The sequence below is a fragment of the Ascaphus truei genome, chromosome 5 (assembly GCF_040206685.1).
Source record: "Ascaphus truei isolate aAscTru1 chromosome 5, aAscTru1.hap1, whole genome shotgun sequence".
In the NCBI taxonomy this organism is placed as follows: Eukaryota; Metazoa; Chordata; class Amphibia; order Anura; family Ascaphidae; genus Ascaphus; species Ascaphus truei.
Window position 1 is genome coordinate 142,783,683 of NC_134487.1, and position 19,889 is coordinate 142,803,571.

General features: G+C 43.6%; 1 protein-coding gene across 2 annotated transcripts in view; it reads left to right on the forward strand.

Annotated features, from left to right (window-relative positions):
* The first annotated feature begins 3,942 nt into the window (after positions 1–3,942).
* CPEB4 (cytoplasmic polyadenylation element binding protein 4) overlaps positions 3,943–19,889 on the forward strand; it is an 86,850-nt gene continuing 70,903 nt past the window's right edge. Inside the window, exons 1-2 of one of the 2 annotated variants that reach the window (XM_075601006.1) lie at positions 3,943–4,681; positions 4,899–6,487. In XM_075601006.1, the coding sequence (XP_075457121.1) occupies positions 5,366–6,487 (1,122 nt within the window). In that variant the 5' untranslated portion in view covers positions 3,943–4,681; positions 4,899–5,365. The remainder of the gene's footprint in view (positions 4,682–4,898; positions 6,488–19,889) is intronic. The other variant, XM_075601007.1, reaches the window with a different exon arrangement.

Consider the following 19,889-nt stretch of genomic DNA (forward strand, 5'->3'; position numbering starts at 1 on the left):
ATAGCAGCTGAAGCGCGGGAATGGCCTCTGCGCGAGGAGCAGGAGCAGCCCATGATAAGGTCTCTGCAAGGGGAGAATGCAGGTCACAGGAACAAGGCAAGGCTGACACTGGGGATCCAGCACTTCAGCACAGGAACCAGGAAACGGACCTCTGCCTGGGGTGAATGCAGCAGGTCACAGGAACAGGGTAAGGCTGGCACGAGGAATCCAGTGCTTCACCACAGGAACCAGATAGCAGACCTCTGTCTGGGGTGAATGCAGCAGGTCTAGGGAACAAGGCAAGGCTAAGGCAAAGTAGCTTGTGGCAAACACAGTTACATCCAAGTGAATCTTGGGTTATGCTCAGCAATGAGTCAATGGGAGAGGCCAGTATAAGGGCAGATAGCCAATCCCAAGACAGGGGTGTGTGGGAATTCCTCCAATGACAGAGCAGAGAAACAGAGCTGCAGTGATTGCAAGCACAGGTGATAGTGCTTGCAAATCCAAGGGAAGGTCTGTCTGAGAGCTCACCAACTCTGCAAGAGTGAGCTCCAGCCAAAACCAGGAACGGATTCCTTACAACAGGTAGGGTCAAGCTTGCCGTTTTTGAGTAATGGTATACCTGCGTGTTTGAAGGAGGAGGGAAAGGTACCAGAGTAGATGGAGGAGTTAAAAATCTGTGTGAGCGTGGGGATTATAGTAGAAGCAAGAGGTTTTAGGAGATGGGATTGAATGGGGTCAAAAGGGCAAGTGGTAGAGGGAGAAGAGGAGATCAGCGGTGACACAACCTCCTCTGAGACAGCGGAAAAAGAGTCAAGGAATGCAGGAGGAGAGTTAGGAAGCGGTGTAGGATGGGAAGAGGAAACAGAGGGGATGTTCTGATGTATGGATTCCACCTTTTCCTTAAAATAGTCAGCAAAGTCCTGAGGTGATAAGGAGGAAGAAGAGGATGCAGCTGGGGGTTGTGTGAGTAGAGAGTCAAAGACAGAAAAGAGTCTGCATCGGTTAGACTTGTGCATGTTGATTAGTGAAGAAAAGTAGGTTTGTTTAGCCTGAGAGTGGGCAGAGTTGAAACAGGACAGCATACATTTGTAGTGAAAGAAGTCTGCGAGAGTGTGAGATTTCCTCCAGTGGCGTTCAGACGAACGAGTGGAGGAACGCAGCATGCGCGTGTGGAAATTTAGCCAGGGTCTGGGTTAGAAGGGGCGAGGACGGCAGAGAGAAAGCGGAGCATGTAGATCAAGAGAGGAGGATAAGGCAGAGTTGTTGTTCCTGACCAGGTTGTCAGGGTCTGAAGCAGAGCTGAGAGAGAAGAGGGAGGAGTGTAAAGTGGAATCAAAGGCTGGTAGGTTAATAGAGCGCAGGTCTCTGCAGAAACGAGGGCTAGATGGAGATGGAGAAGGGGAGAAGAGTAGAGAGAAAATTAGATGAGGTGATGGTCAGAGAGAGGAAAGGAGGAAACTGATAAATCAGAGAAAAGTTTTTAGTGAAAACCAGGTCTAGGCAGTGGCCATCCTTGTGGCTGCTGGCTGCATCCACTGTTGAAGGCCAAAAGAAGAGGTTAGAGAGAGAAAGCGGGAAGCCCAAGGGAGAGAGGGGTCATCAATGTGGCAGTTGAAATCCCCAAGGACAAGAACAGGGGAGTCAGAGGAGAGAAAGAAAGAGAGCCAGGATATCAGGTTAAGGTGGTTTATCTTGAATAACCAAATACTCGCTGCTGTGCTTGATTTACGCAATGTTTTTATAGCAAAGAAAAGAGAACGATAGAAGCCTTAGATATAAGGTGATCAGATTTTCAAAAGTGTAAAATGGGACACATTGAAAAATAATTGATAAAATAAATTAAATCACTTAAAAATAAATATAATTGTATTTGTCTAATAGCGTTTCCATTTATGCTGTATTATTGATTTATTTCAGTTTCCTAACATAACACACTCTCCCCTCACTTTCTCCCTCCCCCTTTCTCTTTCACACCTCCCCCTATTCTCTCGCCCCCCCCCCCCCTTGCATCTCACAAACACACCTCCCGACCATCTGTAGAGCAAGGGGAGGGGGTGGGGCTGTGGCGTCCTGGTGGGCAGATACCGGAAGTTGTGACTGACTTCTGGGTGGCAACCTGCTGGGATGGGGGCGGGTTACTCCCCCATCGTCCTCCGCTTCTGCCATCCTCTGCTTCGCTCACCATCCAAATAGGGAAAATCTAAAAACTCGGACATTTGAAAGATTTTGAGAAAATTGTCGGGACACCGGGACGTTTAATGAAAAAAACGAAATGTATGGTCACCCTACGTAGATGGCTAAATATTAAAAACATTGAAAGGTCTTAAAAAAACGACACAGGTTTTTCCACTTCCATCAGCCTACAAGATTCTGATAACCTGATTCATGTCAGAATATTCAAATATCATGTATACTGCGAGAAGTGATACCATTTTATTTATTCTGGAACCCACGTTCAGTAGGAGGTTGCCGGGAGGGTTCCTGAATAAAATGTGGAAATCGTGCACGTTTTCACGTTTTACTCTTCAAGATTCAATATTTTAATTTTTTTGGTCATATTTTCTTTTCATTCAATAATTCAAAAAGGTTACTAGATGTCATATACTGTACTGTCATGTTTTAGATATACAGTAATATCACAACATTCTTACATACATGGGATAAATAGGCTAGGGGTCACAATCAATTTTTAAACAGTTGCACTGAGTCACAATACATTCTTAAAGGGTTGTGTAGTTATTAAGAGGACTAAACAAAACACAGCTGCAATGCTTAATTTTTGTCTTCAACAATGGCATTTATATTGATAACTCATTTGGATCTGCAGATAACCCTCAAGCACTGTACTAATGCATTGCGGTGCATAACTTATATTTCAAATAAGAACTTTTAGCCCAATTGCTAGTGAGAACACAAGAGAATGAACATTGCAACATGACACAATGAGACCATCACAAGATGTTTATTGCTTCCTTTGTAATGAGCTCAGCTGTGAGACAAAATGAGTCCCTCTAGTTATTAAGCCAAAGTACACTTTTCAAAGGGGACCATTTTGTGAGCTTGATGCCATTATTTAAGAGCAAGGTGGGGCTCCTGTGTGAAATAATAATTTCAAAGGCAAAACCAAAATCAGAGACTTCTTTTATTGTTAAATACAGGCACACAAGCTTTCATTGTGTATTAATAAAACACTGTAAAATAAGGCAGAATTTAAACAAAAAGGTAATCAATACTAATAAAAAAAAAAAAATGTTCATGGGTTTTAATCTTTGACGCACATCACCCTAAACACCATGGCTGAGGTCTGAAGAAAAAATATTATACGCCGCACACTGTAGTCCAATAAATAAAATCTTCTAAATGTTTGGTCCAAAAATTAAATATATCACAGATGAAAATAATGTGCAAGCTTATTGAGGAACATTGACATTTGAGGTAATGCCGCTACATTTATAATGCAAAGCAATTACCATCATCACCATATGAAGGCTTGGCCCAAAATATCTGCAATCGCCTTGCCCAATAAATGCAGCTGTATTTGCTTCCATTTGGCATGCCTGTGTATCTCGAGCAGAAGTGTAAATATGTAGCACATTGATGTAGAAGAAAAGTATATCCTTTACAGATTGGTAAGGTGTCACTGGATGTTCATGAAAACAACACAATTACGGTACACATTGTGCATGAGCTGTGACCTCTCAAGGCGTGGTATACACACACCACACAGTGTGTGGACGTGACCTTCATGGGCGGGGCGAGCAATGCAAGCATTCTCTGACCTTCATGGGCGGGGCGAGCAATGCAAGCTGTCTCTGACCTTCATGGGCGGGGCGAAACAGGCAAGCATTCTCTGACCTTCATGGGCGGGGCGAGCAGTACAAGCATTCTCTGACCTTCATGGGCGGAGCCAGCCATTCGCTTGCCTCACATCCACGACCTTCACGGGCGGTGCCTTTGCGGGAGCGTCACCTGCTCTCCTTCCTTAGTTGACGCTCAAAGGCGTGGCTTTCCGCGGCAGCGATCAGCTAGCCCCGCTTGTGACGCTACACTCCCTCTTCCTCCCTCGTGATGCCATTGGCTGCCAGGTTGACGTAGCCCGAAGTGGTGGTGGAGGGAGGGTGGCTTTGCCCCTCCCAGCTACGCGAACCGGAAGCGCCTCGCGCTCCAGCTGGTTGTCATTTCGCTGTGTGCTCGGTCCTGAGCAGAAGGACGGGGAGGAGCGGCAGAGACAGACGAAGCGAGGAGAGAGACAGGAATAAATCCCCCGCCCGTACCCGCTCCCGGGCACCGACACAGAGACCCGCTCTCCTCCTCACCACACACATTCATAGTAATAATAATAATAATAGTCTGTCATAGAGCGCCGCCCCACTTCATCTCTCTCTCCTCATCCCTCTGACGCACCGACACATACACCGGGGCCGGGCTGCTCACCGGGGAGGGGGGACACTGACAAGAGCAGCCGCACAGAGAGAGAGACCGCAGAGACCAGGAAACCATAAGCTGTAATGTCATTGAACCTGGGAGACCGGGTGACGCCGTGAGACAGGGAAATAAATAATATATTTACTGTATATATATGTGTATATATATATATTTAGAGAGCAAAGCCCCCAAGAGGAATCTTCACCAGGGCGAGAACATAATATATATATTCAAAATTGGTGTATTTGAAGCAGTGCAATGCTGGTTTCATGAGGTAATTATTATTGCTATATAGTTTGTCATATATATTTTGCTGATCGTGGTGTTAATGCAAGACGGAGGACTGTGATGTGTCACTGATTTTATCTGGTAATATGTGAATGTGAGTGAGGTGCATTTAGGCTTTGCTGCCAAGAAAAAAAAAATTGAGACGTCATCTTATTTTTTTTCTCTCTCTCCCTCTCTCTCCTTTAAATTGATGGGCGAGCCAGGGTGTTGAGAGGAGGACACCCAGTCAGCTGCAGCCAGGAAGAGAAGCTCGCCCTGAACCCCTCGTTCTTCTTGATACCTATTAGTAGTGAAAGGGCAGCCTGCAAGAGAAGATCCCCTCAATGACACAAACATTTCTCTTGATCTCTGTGCACTTAATGGATTGAAGCTGGGGGAGAGGCACAAGGCAGACGGGCACAACCCAGTCTCTGCAAACCAAAGAATATTTGGTGTATTCCACCCATTATTTCCTCCCTTGCTAAAGGAGGGGTACGCTAGTCTCTGGTCAATGTCTGAAGAGGATTATCATTAGAGCAGGTTTTTTTTTTTTTTAAAGCAAAATTGCAAGCACCCATATTTCTTTGGCTGAGAGGTGGTAAGGAATATTGAAACAGGAGGCTTATATACACTAAGCACAATTTGGCTTTTACCAGAAATTTTATTTTTGTTCCTAAATAATTTATAATAAATGGGAGATTACGGGTTTGGAGTGCTGGTGCAAAATAACACTGGCAATAAGTCAGCTTTTCCAGTAAGGTTTCATCCACATCTGCAGCCTCCTCACCATCATCAAAATGCATCCCCGAGCCCTGCTGCTTTTATAAATAACACAGCTGCTAATGGCAGCAATGCTGGGTCAGCCTGGCTTTTTCCTGCTCAAGCTGCCCATAGCATTCAGGATGAGATTCTGGGGTCAGAAAAATCCAAATCTCAGCAACAGGAACAACAAGAGTGTCTAGAAAAACAGCAGCTTTCCCCTAATCAGAGTCAGGAAGCAGGGATCCTACCTGACCCTGACAAAGTGAAATCAGAAGAAAACCAAGGAGACAGCTCTTCAGAAAATGGAAGTGGGAAGGAGAAAATCAGAATAGAATCGCCTGTGTTGACAGGATTTGATTATCAAGAAGCATCAGGACTGGGGTCCTCAAATCAGACCCTAACATCCTCTGCGTCCCCTCTAACTGGTTTCAGCAACTGGTCAGCTGCTATTGCCCCTTCCTCTTCCACGATTATTAATGAAGATGCAAGTTTTTTTCACCAGGGAGGGGTCCCTGCTGCTTCAGCGAATAATGGTGCTCTGCTTTTCCAGAATTTCCCTCACCATGTGAGCCCTGGGTTTGGAGGTAGCTTCTCCCCACAGATTGGACCCCTGTCTCAGCATCACCCTCACCATCCTCATTTTCAGCATCATCATAACCAACACCAACAGCAAAGGAGGTCTCCTGCGAGTCCACACCCACCCCCATTCACCCATAGAAATGCTGCTTTTAATCAACTGCCCCATTTGGCCAATAATCTGAATAAGCCACCGTCTCCATGGAGCAGCTACCAAAGCCCATCGCCTACACCATCTTCCTCATGGAGCCCTGGTGGCGGTGGATACGGAGGGTGGAGTGGGTCTCAGGGCCGGGACCACCGCAGAGGACTCAATGGAGGAATAACCCCCATGAATTCAATCTCGCCCTTAAAGAAGAATTTTGGAAATAACCACATCCAGTTGCAGAAGTACGCCAGGCCCAACTCGGCCTTTGCACCAAAATCTTGGATGGATGACAGCTTAAACAGAGCCGACAACATATTTCCTTTTGCGGTGAGGATATCTGTGTGTACTTGTCTACAAATATACAGAATTTACATCCAGTAAGCATGTAGATATGAATATAGAGATTATGCTATAACACATGCATAGTATATCTTTTGTTTTTAATTTTATGTTCTATAAAAGGCCTACAAGAGGGGTTATCCGAGTGAGTGTAATACAGGTGTATGCGCAAAGATTGAAATATTTACTTTTGGTAATTCATTGCATAGGTTGAAAGGTTTGTCTACGAATGAAAATACTGATTAAGGCCAGAAGCAGAATAACCTGTCATAGAAGTACTCTTAAAAGTATACATAATTTTGATATACAGTAATGCTGTTTGCTCAGAACCTGTTTAACACAGTGTTAACCAGTATCTGTAAAATATGAAATTGTTACTAAGTATAAATCCAAGCTAACATTACAGGCAGTGTTGCTGGTAGGATTGTTGCTTGGCATTTTGTCAGAACTCTTTCATTGCTGGAGTGGCCTTCAATGCTATTTATTAAGTAAAGAACTGCAGGCCTACTGCAGCAGTAAAGGAGGCAGGTTGGTGGAGGTACAGTGGTTTAGGGAAATAAATGTTACTTCATTACAAATATTGTAGTGCTGTATTGAACCGGCCAAATTAGATTGTCAAATTAGTGTTTGCTAATCATTAGACCGCAGTAATTTAGGAAAGCGTGCTAAATGTACATGCGTTTGACTTTATAAGCCAATTTTCATAGCGGTGGCTGGATGTTTTGCTGGTATTTTATTTACAATTTTCACAGATGAGCAAAGCTTGGTGGGTTTGCAGTAGTAGACTGACCATTTTCAAATATGAAAGCTAAAATGCTGTTAAATGACTTGGCCTGTCCTGCGTAATATTTGACCTTGGAATATTGCAGCAAAGCACGATATCTTCCCATGTGGCTGTCAGTTCACGATGGTCTTGGGGAGTATTTTGCAGATAACGCAGCAGCTGCTGGCCGAACATGGCGCACAAACTCGTGCTTATTTAGGAATAGATAAGGATTCCTTTTTGCTTCCAAGATCTGCTGCATCATGATGCAGGTTTCTTATAAAAGGCTCATTAACACATGTATTTATGGTCTCATTTCAATTACATGTAGTCACTTTGATGTGAGAGCATTTAGTCAGTGAGCATTTGCACAAGAAAACCGTCGCCTAGTCCATGTTGTAAGATTTCTTCCCATGCTATGTAAATTGACATGAAGCTGTTCTATAAAGTGACAGACACAGAGCAGATCTGTCCTTGCCATCATTCTTAAGGCCCAAGTGTACAAGCTGTGATGAATGTCACGATTCTCTTGAAGATTATTATTTTAAATGTTGATTTTATTTAAATGTGTTTTTTTTTTTTACATTTTTTTTTTTATATGCCACGATTACCATTTCCAGGCCTGCAGAACCATAAAGAGTCTGTGTTTTTAGGACAACACCTCCTATTTTCTACCCTCATTTTAATTATTATTCTATTACAGCTACACTAGTTACATGTAAATCAGATAAATGAGTATTAGAGACATCCTGAGAACATGGCCTGTGTGGGATCATGCAAGACTCGTTTCCCAAATCAATCTAAAAAATGCGTATACATTTTCAGCACACTAAATAAATAAATATTCAGGTTTAAAAGTGCTATCCACAAATCTAAATGGTTTAGAAAACCAGGATATGCATTTTGTAATGTTCTTATTTATTCACATTTCTTAGAAATTATGAGCGTTGAATCACAATCTCCCCCCCGCGACCCCCTCCCCTCCAATTGGAGGAATAAAGTCTTGTTCATGTTTGATTTTTATTACTGCAAATTGGTGACCCCCCATCACTCTGACATCTATACCATTACTTTGTCATTATCAAGTCTGTTTTGCTACTGGCATATCTTGTGTACTATTTTGAATTCGGTTAAATTTTTAATATATACCTAATTTCGATTAACTGCTTACATAGGACCGAGCAAGAGAACCGTTCATTCCAGGCCAAACGTGACACCCATTGTTACAAAAAAGGAAGTGTTTTTATAACTTACGATATGCCTTGAAGTCGCTTACTAACATTTACATGAACTTTACTAAAAATGGCAAGGCAGCACTACAGATTCCAACGAAGAAATATTAGTGTTTTTGTTAGTGACAGGCACATGCTCGCACACTGTGCCAAAAGCCCAGATACAGTACCTTCCAAACATATTTGTAAGTGAATGTCTGTCTTCAAAGATGACGCATAATGACGACACGACACTTATTCCTGTGAGTATGCAATGAATTCCTGGCCACTCCTGAAGCAAAGGGGGTTAACAATCCCCATCTGCAAAAGTAAACATAATTTTTTTTTTTTGTACATAATTATACATGATTTCAGGTTTGCATTAGGCCGCACCTATAGTGACGGTGACGGCGACACGATGGGTGCTGTCGCCACCGGCGAAAGTTATATTTCATCGGACGTCGTCGTCGCGGGTTTCTGGCCATTTGATTGGTTCAACGGCTGTCAAGTGAGGCGACAGCCCTTGAAAAATCAAATTTTACCGGCTACCAGTTTTCGTGACGGCATTGTCGCCGTCGGCCTTACTATAAGCGCACGCGACGGCAATGCATTTGTTTTCGGCCGTCGTTGCCGGCACTATAAGCGCGGCCTTTCTGTCATTTTCAGTTTTACTGATGACTACGTTTGGTTCAAGAACTGCTTGCTTCAAAGCGTCCATCAGTATAGGCAGACTGGGTGGGGGGCCAATTGGTTCATATCGGACATCAAATTGGAAGTTTTCTAGGTTTTAGAGAATTGTTAAAATAAAGGGAAATGAAATACTATACGTCATTTTTGTTCCTTTATCAATGACACAATAGCTATATTGGCCCTTTTTTTTTTTTTTTAATTTTGCATTTGAATAGGTTAATTAGCATACCTTTCGCTTAAACATATATTGATTTTTAAATGAATCAAAGATTGTGATGGCCAGGCCTCTCCAAGCAAAGAGGGAGAGCACCTGGTATCGAAAATTGCATATATTATCCAGGGCACTGATGCACCTAAAGTTCAGTGATAAACAATACAACACGTGTTAAATAGGCAAACTAAAACAGTTTTGTAGATCGATATACTAATGCTAAGCAGTAATAATGCATTGAGCAGGACTTGTCAATATATCTCTATGTATCACTTGTATTAAACTGAGATGCTAAGCTAATGCATAAAGTTAAAACATTGTATTTTTACGATTTACTTATGCCAAAATGTATATCTGTTTTGATCTGTAATACATAATCTATATATTTTTTTGATTTTCAAAAATGGCAATGCGATTGTTTCACTTTTCTCTTTTGCTAAAGATATTTCTATTAGATACTGTGGTTAGTTTGGTAAGGCATTCATTAGGATAACCCGCTCCGTTACATAGCTTTCAATGCGTTGCAGATGGATAATAGAATTACCATGCTGTCCTTGGTGGTGATGCTGCTTTTCTTTCATTGTGGATTGGTACAGGTGTAAGTACTGTAGATTATATAGTAGCTTTTGAAGAAAGCTGTGCTTTGGTTTTGTGTTCTTTCCTCACCATCTTGCTGCTGCAGTATTGATGACGGAGCCCAGCAGAACGTCGGCTGGTGATTTGTCAGTAATCATGCTTCACTGCAGCATTGGCATTCTGGGTTTAGTGAATCTCTCGGATACCTCTGTTTAGTATGCTTGCTTACGGTCAATAACTTGTTAAGAACACTTCATTCTTTGTAACAAATGCTGCTCTGTTCTTAAAGAGCTTGGGTTTATTACAATTTTTTACAATCATTCAACGCCATCAAAACACCTTTTCTGAAAAGATTGTTCTGATTCTGAGACCCAAAATGCAATTCTTATTCCCAACGTATTTAACTTGAAATATATGTAATACGACTTGTTTGTTAAGGAGTTTGCTAATGGTAATGTAGAAAGATAACCGATACATTGCACTAAAAGCCTGCAGATTAGAGGGTGTGTATTTGAAATGTGACTGCAGCTGACGTTTCAGCCTTGAAAGGACCTTTCTCATGTCCAAGCCAGATGGAGCTCTATTTAGGACTGCAGCGTCTGCTATATCGACCTTCAATGAACAAATGAACTTGTCAGCAATGCCTGTAGGTGTTGTGCTTTTTCCAATGTAAATGTGCTTTAGCATAATGTTTTCTTTTGTTTCAATGCAACCATTAAGCAAAAGAGAGGTTTAAAAAATAAATTATTAAATGGCTATGGATTGATGTTTTTGTCAGGCGCAGGTTGATGACCCGAGACAATACATTTTTTCAATCCAATTTTATGTAGTGGCTGAGTTGGTAATGTCACAGTCTGTGGAGTGGGTGAACAGTGTTCGAATAGGTGTCAGCTCCTTGTAACCTTGGGCGGTCACTTTAACTCCCTGTGCCACAGGCACCAAAATTAGATTGTAAGCTCTGTGTTGCATGAACTCATTGTGCGTGCAACATTCCGTATATAGCATTAAAGCAGCAATTCTGGAGACTGCATTCTCTCTCTCTCTCTCTCTCTTTTTTTTTTTTTTTTTAATAGGTTAAGCAAACGTGCTCCGGGGACCCCATGCTTTCCGAGATGCATACCTTGGAACTGGGTGCCGATATCTCTGCTTTTTAAATGTTCAGTGTCCTGTGGGCCAATAGGAAGAGGCAAGGGATGATGTCATGACTTACAATTGGCCCACAGAACATGGGACACTTAAGGCGCCATTGTTAGCCCATCTGAAGCTGCTACCGGCACCCCCTTCCGAGGTAAGCTTTTACATTCAATATGTAAATATATTAAATTCTTGCATAGTTATAAATATCCTCTTACAAAAATATAAAATATTCAAGTTTGTAAGCAAGCCCTGTGACCTTAACTCCCCCCCCCCCCCCATGCTTTGCTGTTATACATGACGTCACAAATGACAATCCCAACAGATCAGAGAATGTGGAATGCAGCCCCAAAGAACCAGGCTTCTCCTATCCGATTCTCCCCCACCCCATTCCTCAAACATCAGGCTTTTCTGGACCCTTTTTCCTCCAACTTCCTTATGACAGATTTGATCCTTGTCTCCTCCTGCTCCCCAGAAGCATGCAGCCTCTCCAATCCCTTTCTCCCTCTTGCCCCCCAAGCATATGGCTGGTCTTTCTCTGCTCACCCCGCAAGCATTGGGTTTCTCAGGTGCTTATCTCCACCCGCCGACCAGAAGCATGCAGCTTGTCCAATCCTTTTCTCTTCCTTATATCACAGTTCTCCAGGGTCTTTCTCTTTCCACCCCACAGATGCATTAGGCTTCTGTGATCCCTTTGTTCCCCTTGCCTCCCCAAGTATCTGCGGACCGTGGATCTCTCCACCCCTCCACAAGCATCAGAAAGCTTTCGAGGAACAGTTTTCAGTACTGGTCGGAGTGAAAATTGTCCACAGTGCTATACTAATAGTCTTTAGTGTACTACATATATCCTGACATATCTGATGTCCACTTCACCAATTCCATAATCGCCTTTTATCCACCCCACATTCTGGATGGGATCATGTGATTTGTGACATGACATTCAGCAAAGCATGGGCAGGGGGAGTTAAGGTTGCATAGCAATTTCACTTCAAAATGTTCAGACTTTTGAAGGGTTTGCTTACAAACCTTAACTACACTTTAACTGTTTTTGGGGGAGTTTTTTTTTCTCCCCAGTTGCATTTCTGTGGATTTTATCCAAAGGACCATAGATAGCAATTGATCACAAGGATTTTTTCATTCATATATTTCACTGAGATTGTTCATATAGTAGATGCGTCGCAGTGACATGTTGTAAAATTGTATTAAATGGACACAACTCTTTGTGCTCAAACTTTCCACACAATTGCACCTGGCCAATCTGACCTGAAATCCAAAATTTCAGACGAATTGGTGCTTTTTTGAGCATTAGGAGTAGCTGAAAAGGGGGGCTTATAATGGAAGTCTCGCTCAAACCTTAACTATGCTACTGCACATCCATAATATAGATCTGTATATAGTCTGAAGTGGCACGCAGTATTGAGAGATTTCTAGCACATAATCATTTTAACTGTTTTTTGTTACTGGATGAGTTCACTTTTGTAGAACAAAGCTTTGTGATGGGATTAGGCCTGCTGGATTTATAATGTAAGATTTCTTGCCAGAATTTATAGAGGCTCGAGGTGACGTGTCCGCACTTGCACTAACCCTTGAGCCTACCTGGTGACCAACAAGTATTGGATACTTAATTTAATACTGCATGCGGCTTAACTTCTTGTTTGAAAAGTTGTGCAAAAAGAGTATGCGAGACATTTGAAAATTCTTTATCCTTCGTGAGCTGAGTTCTGAGGAGCATTTATTAAAGCGGCAATTACCCCCACCCCCTCCCCCATGGTCTCCCTATGCCCACTTCATTGTGGTATCTGTAGTTTTTTTGATCTGGTGTTTGACACCAACTATAAATATGGCTCCCGGATCACCAATAGCTGCAGTGTCAACATTGTAGCTTGTTTTTTTTTGGATGCACTGGATTGAGCGTGACAAGATATTTTCCATCTTGAGTTGATCCGTAGACCCCAGACCTTAAGGGGAGCACCAATCAACTCTCCCCTCCAAAAGAAATAGTTTCTGCTTGGGCCATCTAAAATAAGTACAGTACACTTTGTCAATGTAGGATACAGAAACATACTTGCAAGACACTCTTAACACATGCAATTTATTAGACACTCTTAACACATGCAATTTATTATATGCAAAGATTTAACCAATAAAACATTTGTGTACATAATATAGTGATACATTCCCACTTGTCAGCTGATTTTTCATACCTGTCAAGCTGCTGTAGCAAGTTGCATGTTCCGAGCTTCAACCAATGGGAAATGGGCAGTGTGCCTCATCTCTTTTATACATGGCCAGAAATTGGTCTAAAAGGTGCACAATCTAGCAAATCTGTACAGAATCTGCTAAAGACATTTGAAGGGTGTGTTTTGTAAACCAGCAAATGTAGTTATCATAAGATTGCAGAAGAAATTAAGTATAATCATAGGAACTCCTTTAGAATGGTTGCTATTTTTTGCCTGTGCCCTGCATCATTAAAGAGGGGCAGCACCTCAGATGTTGACTTTCACTCCTTCAAACAATTCAAAACTGCTAAAAATTCATGTGAAAGGACCTATTTCTTAAATAGTTCTCTGGTTAAGGTGTTCTCAAGTCAAAAGAAAGGTCCATGTTTGAGGACCAAAACATTGCTGTGAATAAACACATTAATTTAAAGACCGTATGACATTCTCTTATCTGTACTTTCAGTTTAACTTTGTGCTGGCTAGAACCCATGGTAGTATCTCCTCATCCAGCATGTGTGTTATAGATACACACCTAGTGACAGAGCTGACAACGGGACGGGCAGCGGATTAGCCAGAATGTCCTCACCACAAGCTATATTGTTCTTAGGTAAATACAGTTAGGTCCGGAAATAATTGGACACTGACACAATTGTCATAATTTTGGCTCTGTACGCCACAACAATGGATTTGAAATTAAACAACCGAGATGCAATAGAAGAGCAGACTTTCAGCTTTAATTCAAGGGGTTGAACAAAATATCGTATGAAACGTTTAGGAATTGCAACCATTTTCATACACAGTCCCCTTATTTCAGGGGCTCAAATGTAATTGGACAAATTAACACAATCATAAATCAAATGTTCATTTTTAATACTTTGTCGACAAACCTTTGCAGGCAATGACTGCTTGAAGTCTGGAACTCATGGTCATCACCGAACTCTGGGTTTCATCCTTTGTGATGCCTGCCAGGCCTTTACTACAGCTGTCTAAAGTTGTTGTTTGTTCGTTGGTCTTTCTGCCTTAAGTTTTTTGCCTTCAGCAAGTGAAATGCATGCTCGATCGGGTTGAGATCAGGTGATTGACTCGGCCATTGTAGAATATTCCACTTTTTTGCCTTAAACTCCTGAGTTGCTTTCGCAGTATGTTTTGGGTCATTGTCCATCTGTAAAGTGACGCGCCGTCCAATCAACTTCGCTGAATCTGTGCAGACAATATATCCCTATACACTTCAGAATTCATCCGGCTGCTTCTGTTTTCTGTCACATCATCAATAAACACTAGTGACCCAGTGCCATTGTAAGCCATGCATGCCCATGCCATCACACTGGCTCCACCATGTTTTACAGATGATGTGGTATGCTTCGGATCATGAGCCGTTCCAAGCCTTCTCCATACTTTTTTCTTCCCGTCATTCTGGTACAGATTGATCTTAGTTTCATCTGTCCAAAGAATGCTGTTTCAGAACTGGGCTGGCTTTTTTAGATATTGTTTGGCAAAGTCTAATCTGGCCTTTCTATTCTTGAGGCTTATGAATGGTTTGCACCTTGTGGTGAACCCTCTGTATTTGCTCTCGTGAAGTCTTCTCTTTATGGTAGACTTGGATAATGATATGCCTACCTCCTGGAGAGTGTTCTTCACTTGGCTGGATGTTGTGAAGGGGTTTTTCTTTACCATGGAAAGGATCCTATGATCATCCACCCCTGTTGTCTTCCATGGACATCCAGGGCTTTTTGTGTTGCAGAGCTCACCAGTGCGTTCTTTTTTTCTCAGAATGTACCAAACTGTTGATTTGGATACTCCTAATGTTCCTGCTATCTCTCTGATGGATTTTATTTATTTTTTGCAGCCTAAGGATGCCCTGTTTCACTTGCATTGAGAGCTCCTTTGACCGCATGTTGTGGGGTCACAGCAACAGCTTCCAAATGCTAATGCCACACCTGGAATCAACTCCAGGCCTTTTACCTGCTTAATTGATGATGAAATAACGAAGGAATAGCCAACACCTGTCCATGAAACAGCTTTTGAGTCAATTGTCCAATTACTTTTGGTCCCTTGAAAAAGAGGGGGCTACATATTAAAGAGATGTAATTCCTAAACCCTTTCTCCAATTTGGATGTGAATACCCTCATTAAAGCTGATAGACTGCACTTTAAGCCCATATTCATTATTTAACTGTAACTTGAATTTATTTTGGTACACAGCCGAAATAACAAAACTTGTATCAGTGTCAAATTATTTCCGGACCTAACTATTTGAAAAGTAAAGAAATAGCTTAAATGATAGAGCGCAGATAAATACATTTGTGCCGGTATTTATTTATTTTTTTGCCATGACAATATCTCGATATTTGATGGATACTTGGGCCCCTATTCAGCATGATATGAGGTGGCAGTTGTTGACCAATGTAAACTTTGTTCACCAGCAATGCTCATGTTTATCCAAGTATTGGTAATGATGAGGTTAAAAGAATACCTTTTGGGGACCCCCAAGGCTAACGTGCTTCTGATTTTTATTTTGACGTGGTCTTCCTTACACTTCCCTGCAAATCTCTGGGTGAAGGTCACAGGCCTAAAGAGAAACCTGTCTAATCATAGAAGTAGCACTGCAACTTAAAAAAAAAAAGCTGTGTGTGCTGTGCACGCGCATAGTAAGTGAAACTTCTTTGACTTATGTCACAGAAATTGTATTTGTATTGGTGATGTTTTAATTAAAAATCAAAATACAATTTGATTGACAAAACGCAAATAAATTTGACTTATAATGCGCGTGCTCGGCACACATCCCCTGTGTTAGCTATTTGCACTAAGTGTGAATTCCTTGTGTGTATGTGTGTCAGTCAGTGTGTGTATGTGTATCAGTCAGTGTGTGTGTGTGTATGTCTGTCTGTCTGTCAGTCAGTCAGTCAGTCTGTGTGTGTGTGTGTGTGTGTGTGTGTGTGTGTGTGTGTGTGTGTGTGTGTGTGTGTGTGGTGTGGGTGTGTGGGGGGGGTCAGTCAGTGTGTGTGGGGGTCTGGGGGGGGGTCAGTCAGTGTGTGTGGGGGTCTGGGGGGGGGCAGTCAGTGTGTGTGGGGGTCTTGGGGGGGTCAGTCAGTGTGTGTGGGTGTCTGGGGGAGGTCAGTCAGTGTGTGTGGGGGTCTGGGGGGGGTCAGTCAGTGTGTGTGGGGGTCTGGGGGGGGGGGTCAGTCAGTGTGTGTGGGGGTCTGGGGGGGGGTCAGTCAGTGTGTGTGGAGGTCTGGGGGGGGGTCAGTCAGTGTGTGTGGGGGTCTGGGGGGGGGCAGTCAGTGTGTGTGGGGGTCTTGGGGGGGTCAGTCAGTGTGTGTGGAGGTCTGGGGGGGGTCAGTCAGTGTGTGTGGGGGTCTGGGGGGGGTCAGTCAGTGTGTGTGGGGGTCTGGGGGGGTCAGTCAGTGTCTGGGGGGGTCAGTCAGTGTGTGTGTGGGTCTTGGGGGGGTCAGTCAGTGTGTGTGGGGGTCTGGGGGGGGTCAGTCAGTGTGTGTGGGGGTCTGGGGGGGGTCAGTCAGTGTCTGGGGGGGTCAGTCAGTGTGTGTGGGGGTCTGGGGGGGGTCAGTCAGTGTGTGTGTGGGGGTCTGGGGGGGTCAGTCAATGGGTCTGGGGGGGTCAGTCAATGTGTGTGGGGGTCTGGGGGCATCAGTCAGTGTCTGTGGGGTCTGGGGGGGTCAGTCAGTGTGTGTGTGGGGATCTGGGGGGGCATCAGTCAGTGTCTGTGGGGTCTGGGGGGGTCAGTGTGTGTGGGGGTATGGGGGGTCAATCAGTGTGTGTGTGGGGGTCTGGGGGGGTCAGTCAATGTGTGTGGGGGTCTGGGGGGTCATTCAGTGTGTGTGGGGGTCTCTGGGGGGTCAGTCAGTGTGTGTGGGGGTCTGGGGGGGTCAGTCAGTGTGTTTGGGGGTCTGAGGGGATCAGTCAGTGTGTGTGGGGGTCTGGGGGGGTCAGTCAGTGTGTGTGGGGTCTGGGGGGGTCAGTCAGTGTGTGTGTGGGGTCTGGGGGGATCAGTCAGTGTGTGTGTGGGGGTCTGGAGGGGTCAGTCAGTGTGTGGGGGTCTGGGGGGTTCCGGCGCACTCAAGCTCCCCCCTTCCCCACAACCCGGCGGCGCGCTCAAACCCCCCCATTCCCAGGCTGTTGGGAGCCGGCGCCAGCCTCCCTCCTCCTGTCCATCGGCATGGCAGCGGGCGGGGAACGGCGCCGCTGCCAGCCGCTTCTGCGCATGCGTGGCCGCTCAAGCTCCCCCCTTCCCCACCCCCCGGCGGTGCGCTCAAACCCTCCCATTCCCAGGCTGTTAGGAGCCGGCGCCGGTGCCAGCCTCCCTCCTGTCCATCGGCATGGCAGTGGCCGGGGAACGGCGCCGCTGCCAGCCGCTTCTGCGCATGCGTGGCGCGCGGCATGGCAGCGGGCGGGGAACGGCGCCGCTGCCAGCCGCTTCTGCGCATGTGTGGCGCGCGGCATGGTAGCGGGCGGCGGAACACCGGCAGTTAGGAGCGGCGGCTATCGCCGCCGCATGTGAGCAACTGTGTGTGGGGTGTGTGGGAGGGTGAGGGGTGCGGCGGCGATTAGGAGCGGTGCCACAGCCACTAGTGACAGGGGACATGTGAGCGGAGCGGCGTCCATTACGTGACGTCACTTCCGTTTCACATTTCGCCCCACATCCATCCAGTTTTATCCCATCACAGGTGCCACTAAAGAAGTTTCACTTCAAAAAAAAAAGTATTAACAATTAAATCTAATTTTAGTCAGCCAGGTTTATAGAAATAGTTATATCTACACCAAAAGTCATCAGTTATTGCTTTTGTTATTTTTGTTGGGTATATATCACTTGTGACTTCTTTTTGCTAGATATCTGTGAAGACATAGAAGAATAACAGTGCACAAGAAATATAAATGCAGAGGCCGTTTTCCAAGCACAGCCATTAATTATAATGTTGCAGGTCTCTTCGTTTTGTGTTCTGTCTGGAGGGTCACTGTCTTTGTGTTAAATGTATCTTATTTAAGTTTTTCATTCTTGCCTCTTATGTAAAACAGACGCTATCTAGGAAATGACATGCAATACATTTACAGTATTTAGATTTTATTTTTGTGATTTATACTATTTCTAGTAAGTTGTGTTGATAGAATACCAGAAAAACCTATTTAAAATAAAATTATGAAAAGAAAAAACGTAATTAAATATTACTATGTAGTTTGATTAGAAGTATTGACCTTGTGCATTATATGAAGGCAAAATCCGTTCCATGCAGTTGGGAATAGAGAACCACACCTTGCATACAACATACAGAAAAAGGAAGTAATGAGTGAGCTGCTTCCGCAATATCTGGTGGGTTTCTGCGGTTTATTGGAATGCACATTTAAAAGGATTTGTGTTGTAACATCTTCAGCATTTTAGAATACAATCCTCTTTTACAATGTGAAAGCAACCTCTGGCATGAAAGCAAATTCTGGCAGATTAAACTTCCCCAGTGAAACCTTTTGCAGGTACTCTGCCATTGGAGACGGGTAGGATCGTATATGCCAATTTACTTGAGACTTGGTTGTATAATCCCAATGTTTTTTAATTTTAGATGGAGATCCTGGAAAAAAGATTACTGATCCTCCTCTTTGATCATGCATTTTGTTTATTTTGCTAAGGACTTCCCTCTTGTATATGAATGTTCACTCACGCTGCTGCTGCAGTGTAGCCAACGGTGACAACACAAGCAGGGTCAGAGTTACTGTTTGCTTTTCATTTTTCAATGATTTGAACCTATCTTTACATTCTGAAAAACACAATAGCAAACCAGGATTCCCACAGGAAAAGATAGTGTTACTTAACCTACTACAGTTGTGTTAGAATTTCAAATATATAGCAAGCTCTCTGCAATTCTTTTCTCCTCAGTGTTCTGTCTTCGGTTATGTTTATTGTTCCTATTATTTATCAAATGTTTTACCAGGAAGTAATACATTGAGTTGCCTTTCGTTTTCAAGTATGTCTTGGGCATAGAGAGCTATGATGACAAATACATGGTTACAAATACATAGTTACATTAAGTGAGCATGGTTATACATTTATATACAAGACATTGCATGCACAGTAAGATATAATGTTATAGGAGTATGTAACCGTTACAGACCAGATTAAAATGTGAGACAGCTTTCGTTTTGAAAGAACTTAAACTGGTGGCGGCTGTGAGTCTCCGGTAGATTGTTCCAGTTTTGGGATGCACGGTAAGAGGAGTGTCCGGATACTTTGTTGAACATTGGGAACATGAAAGTCTTTTGAAGTCAGATCTCAGATAAGTGTTGCATGTGGTAGGGGTGAGGAGCTTGTTCAGATAGACGGGTAGCTTGCCCAGAAAGTATTTGAAGGCAAGAGAGGAAAGGTGAACTTTGCGCCTAGACTTGAGTGATGACCAATCTAGTTCTTTGAGCATTTCACTTTGATGTGTGTTGTTGCTTTGTAGGACAAAACTGCGTATTGAATTGTAGAGGGTATCAAGTTCGCTATGGTGGGTTTGTTGTTCCATACCATATACTATGTCCTCATAGTCTATTATTGGCATTCGCATCTGCTGTGCGATACGCTTTCTGACCAGCAGGCTAAT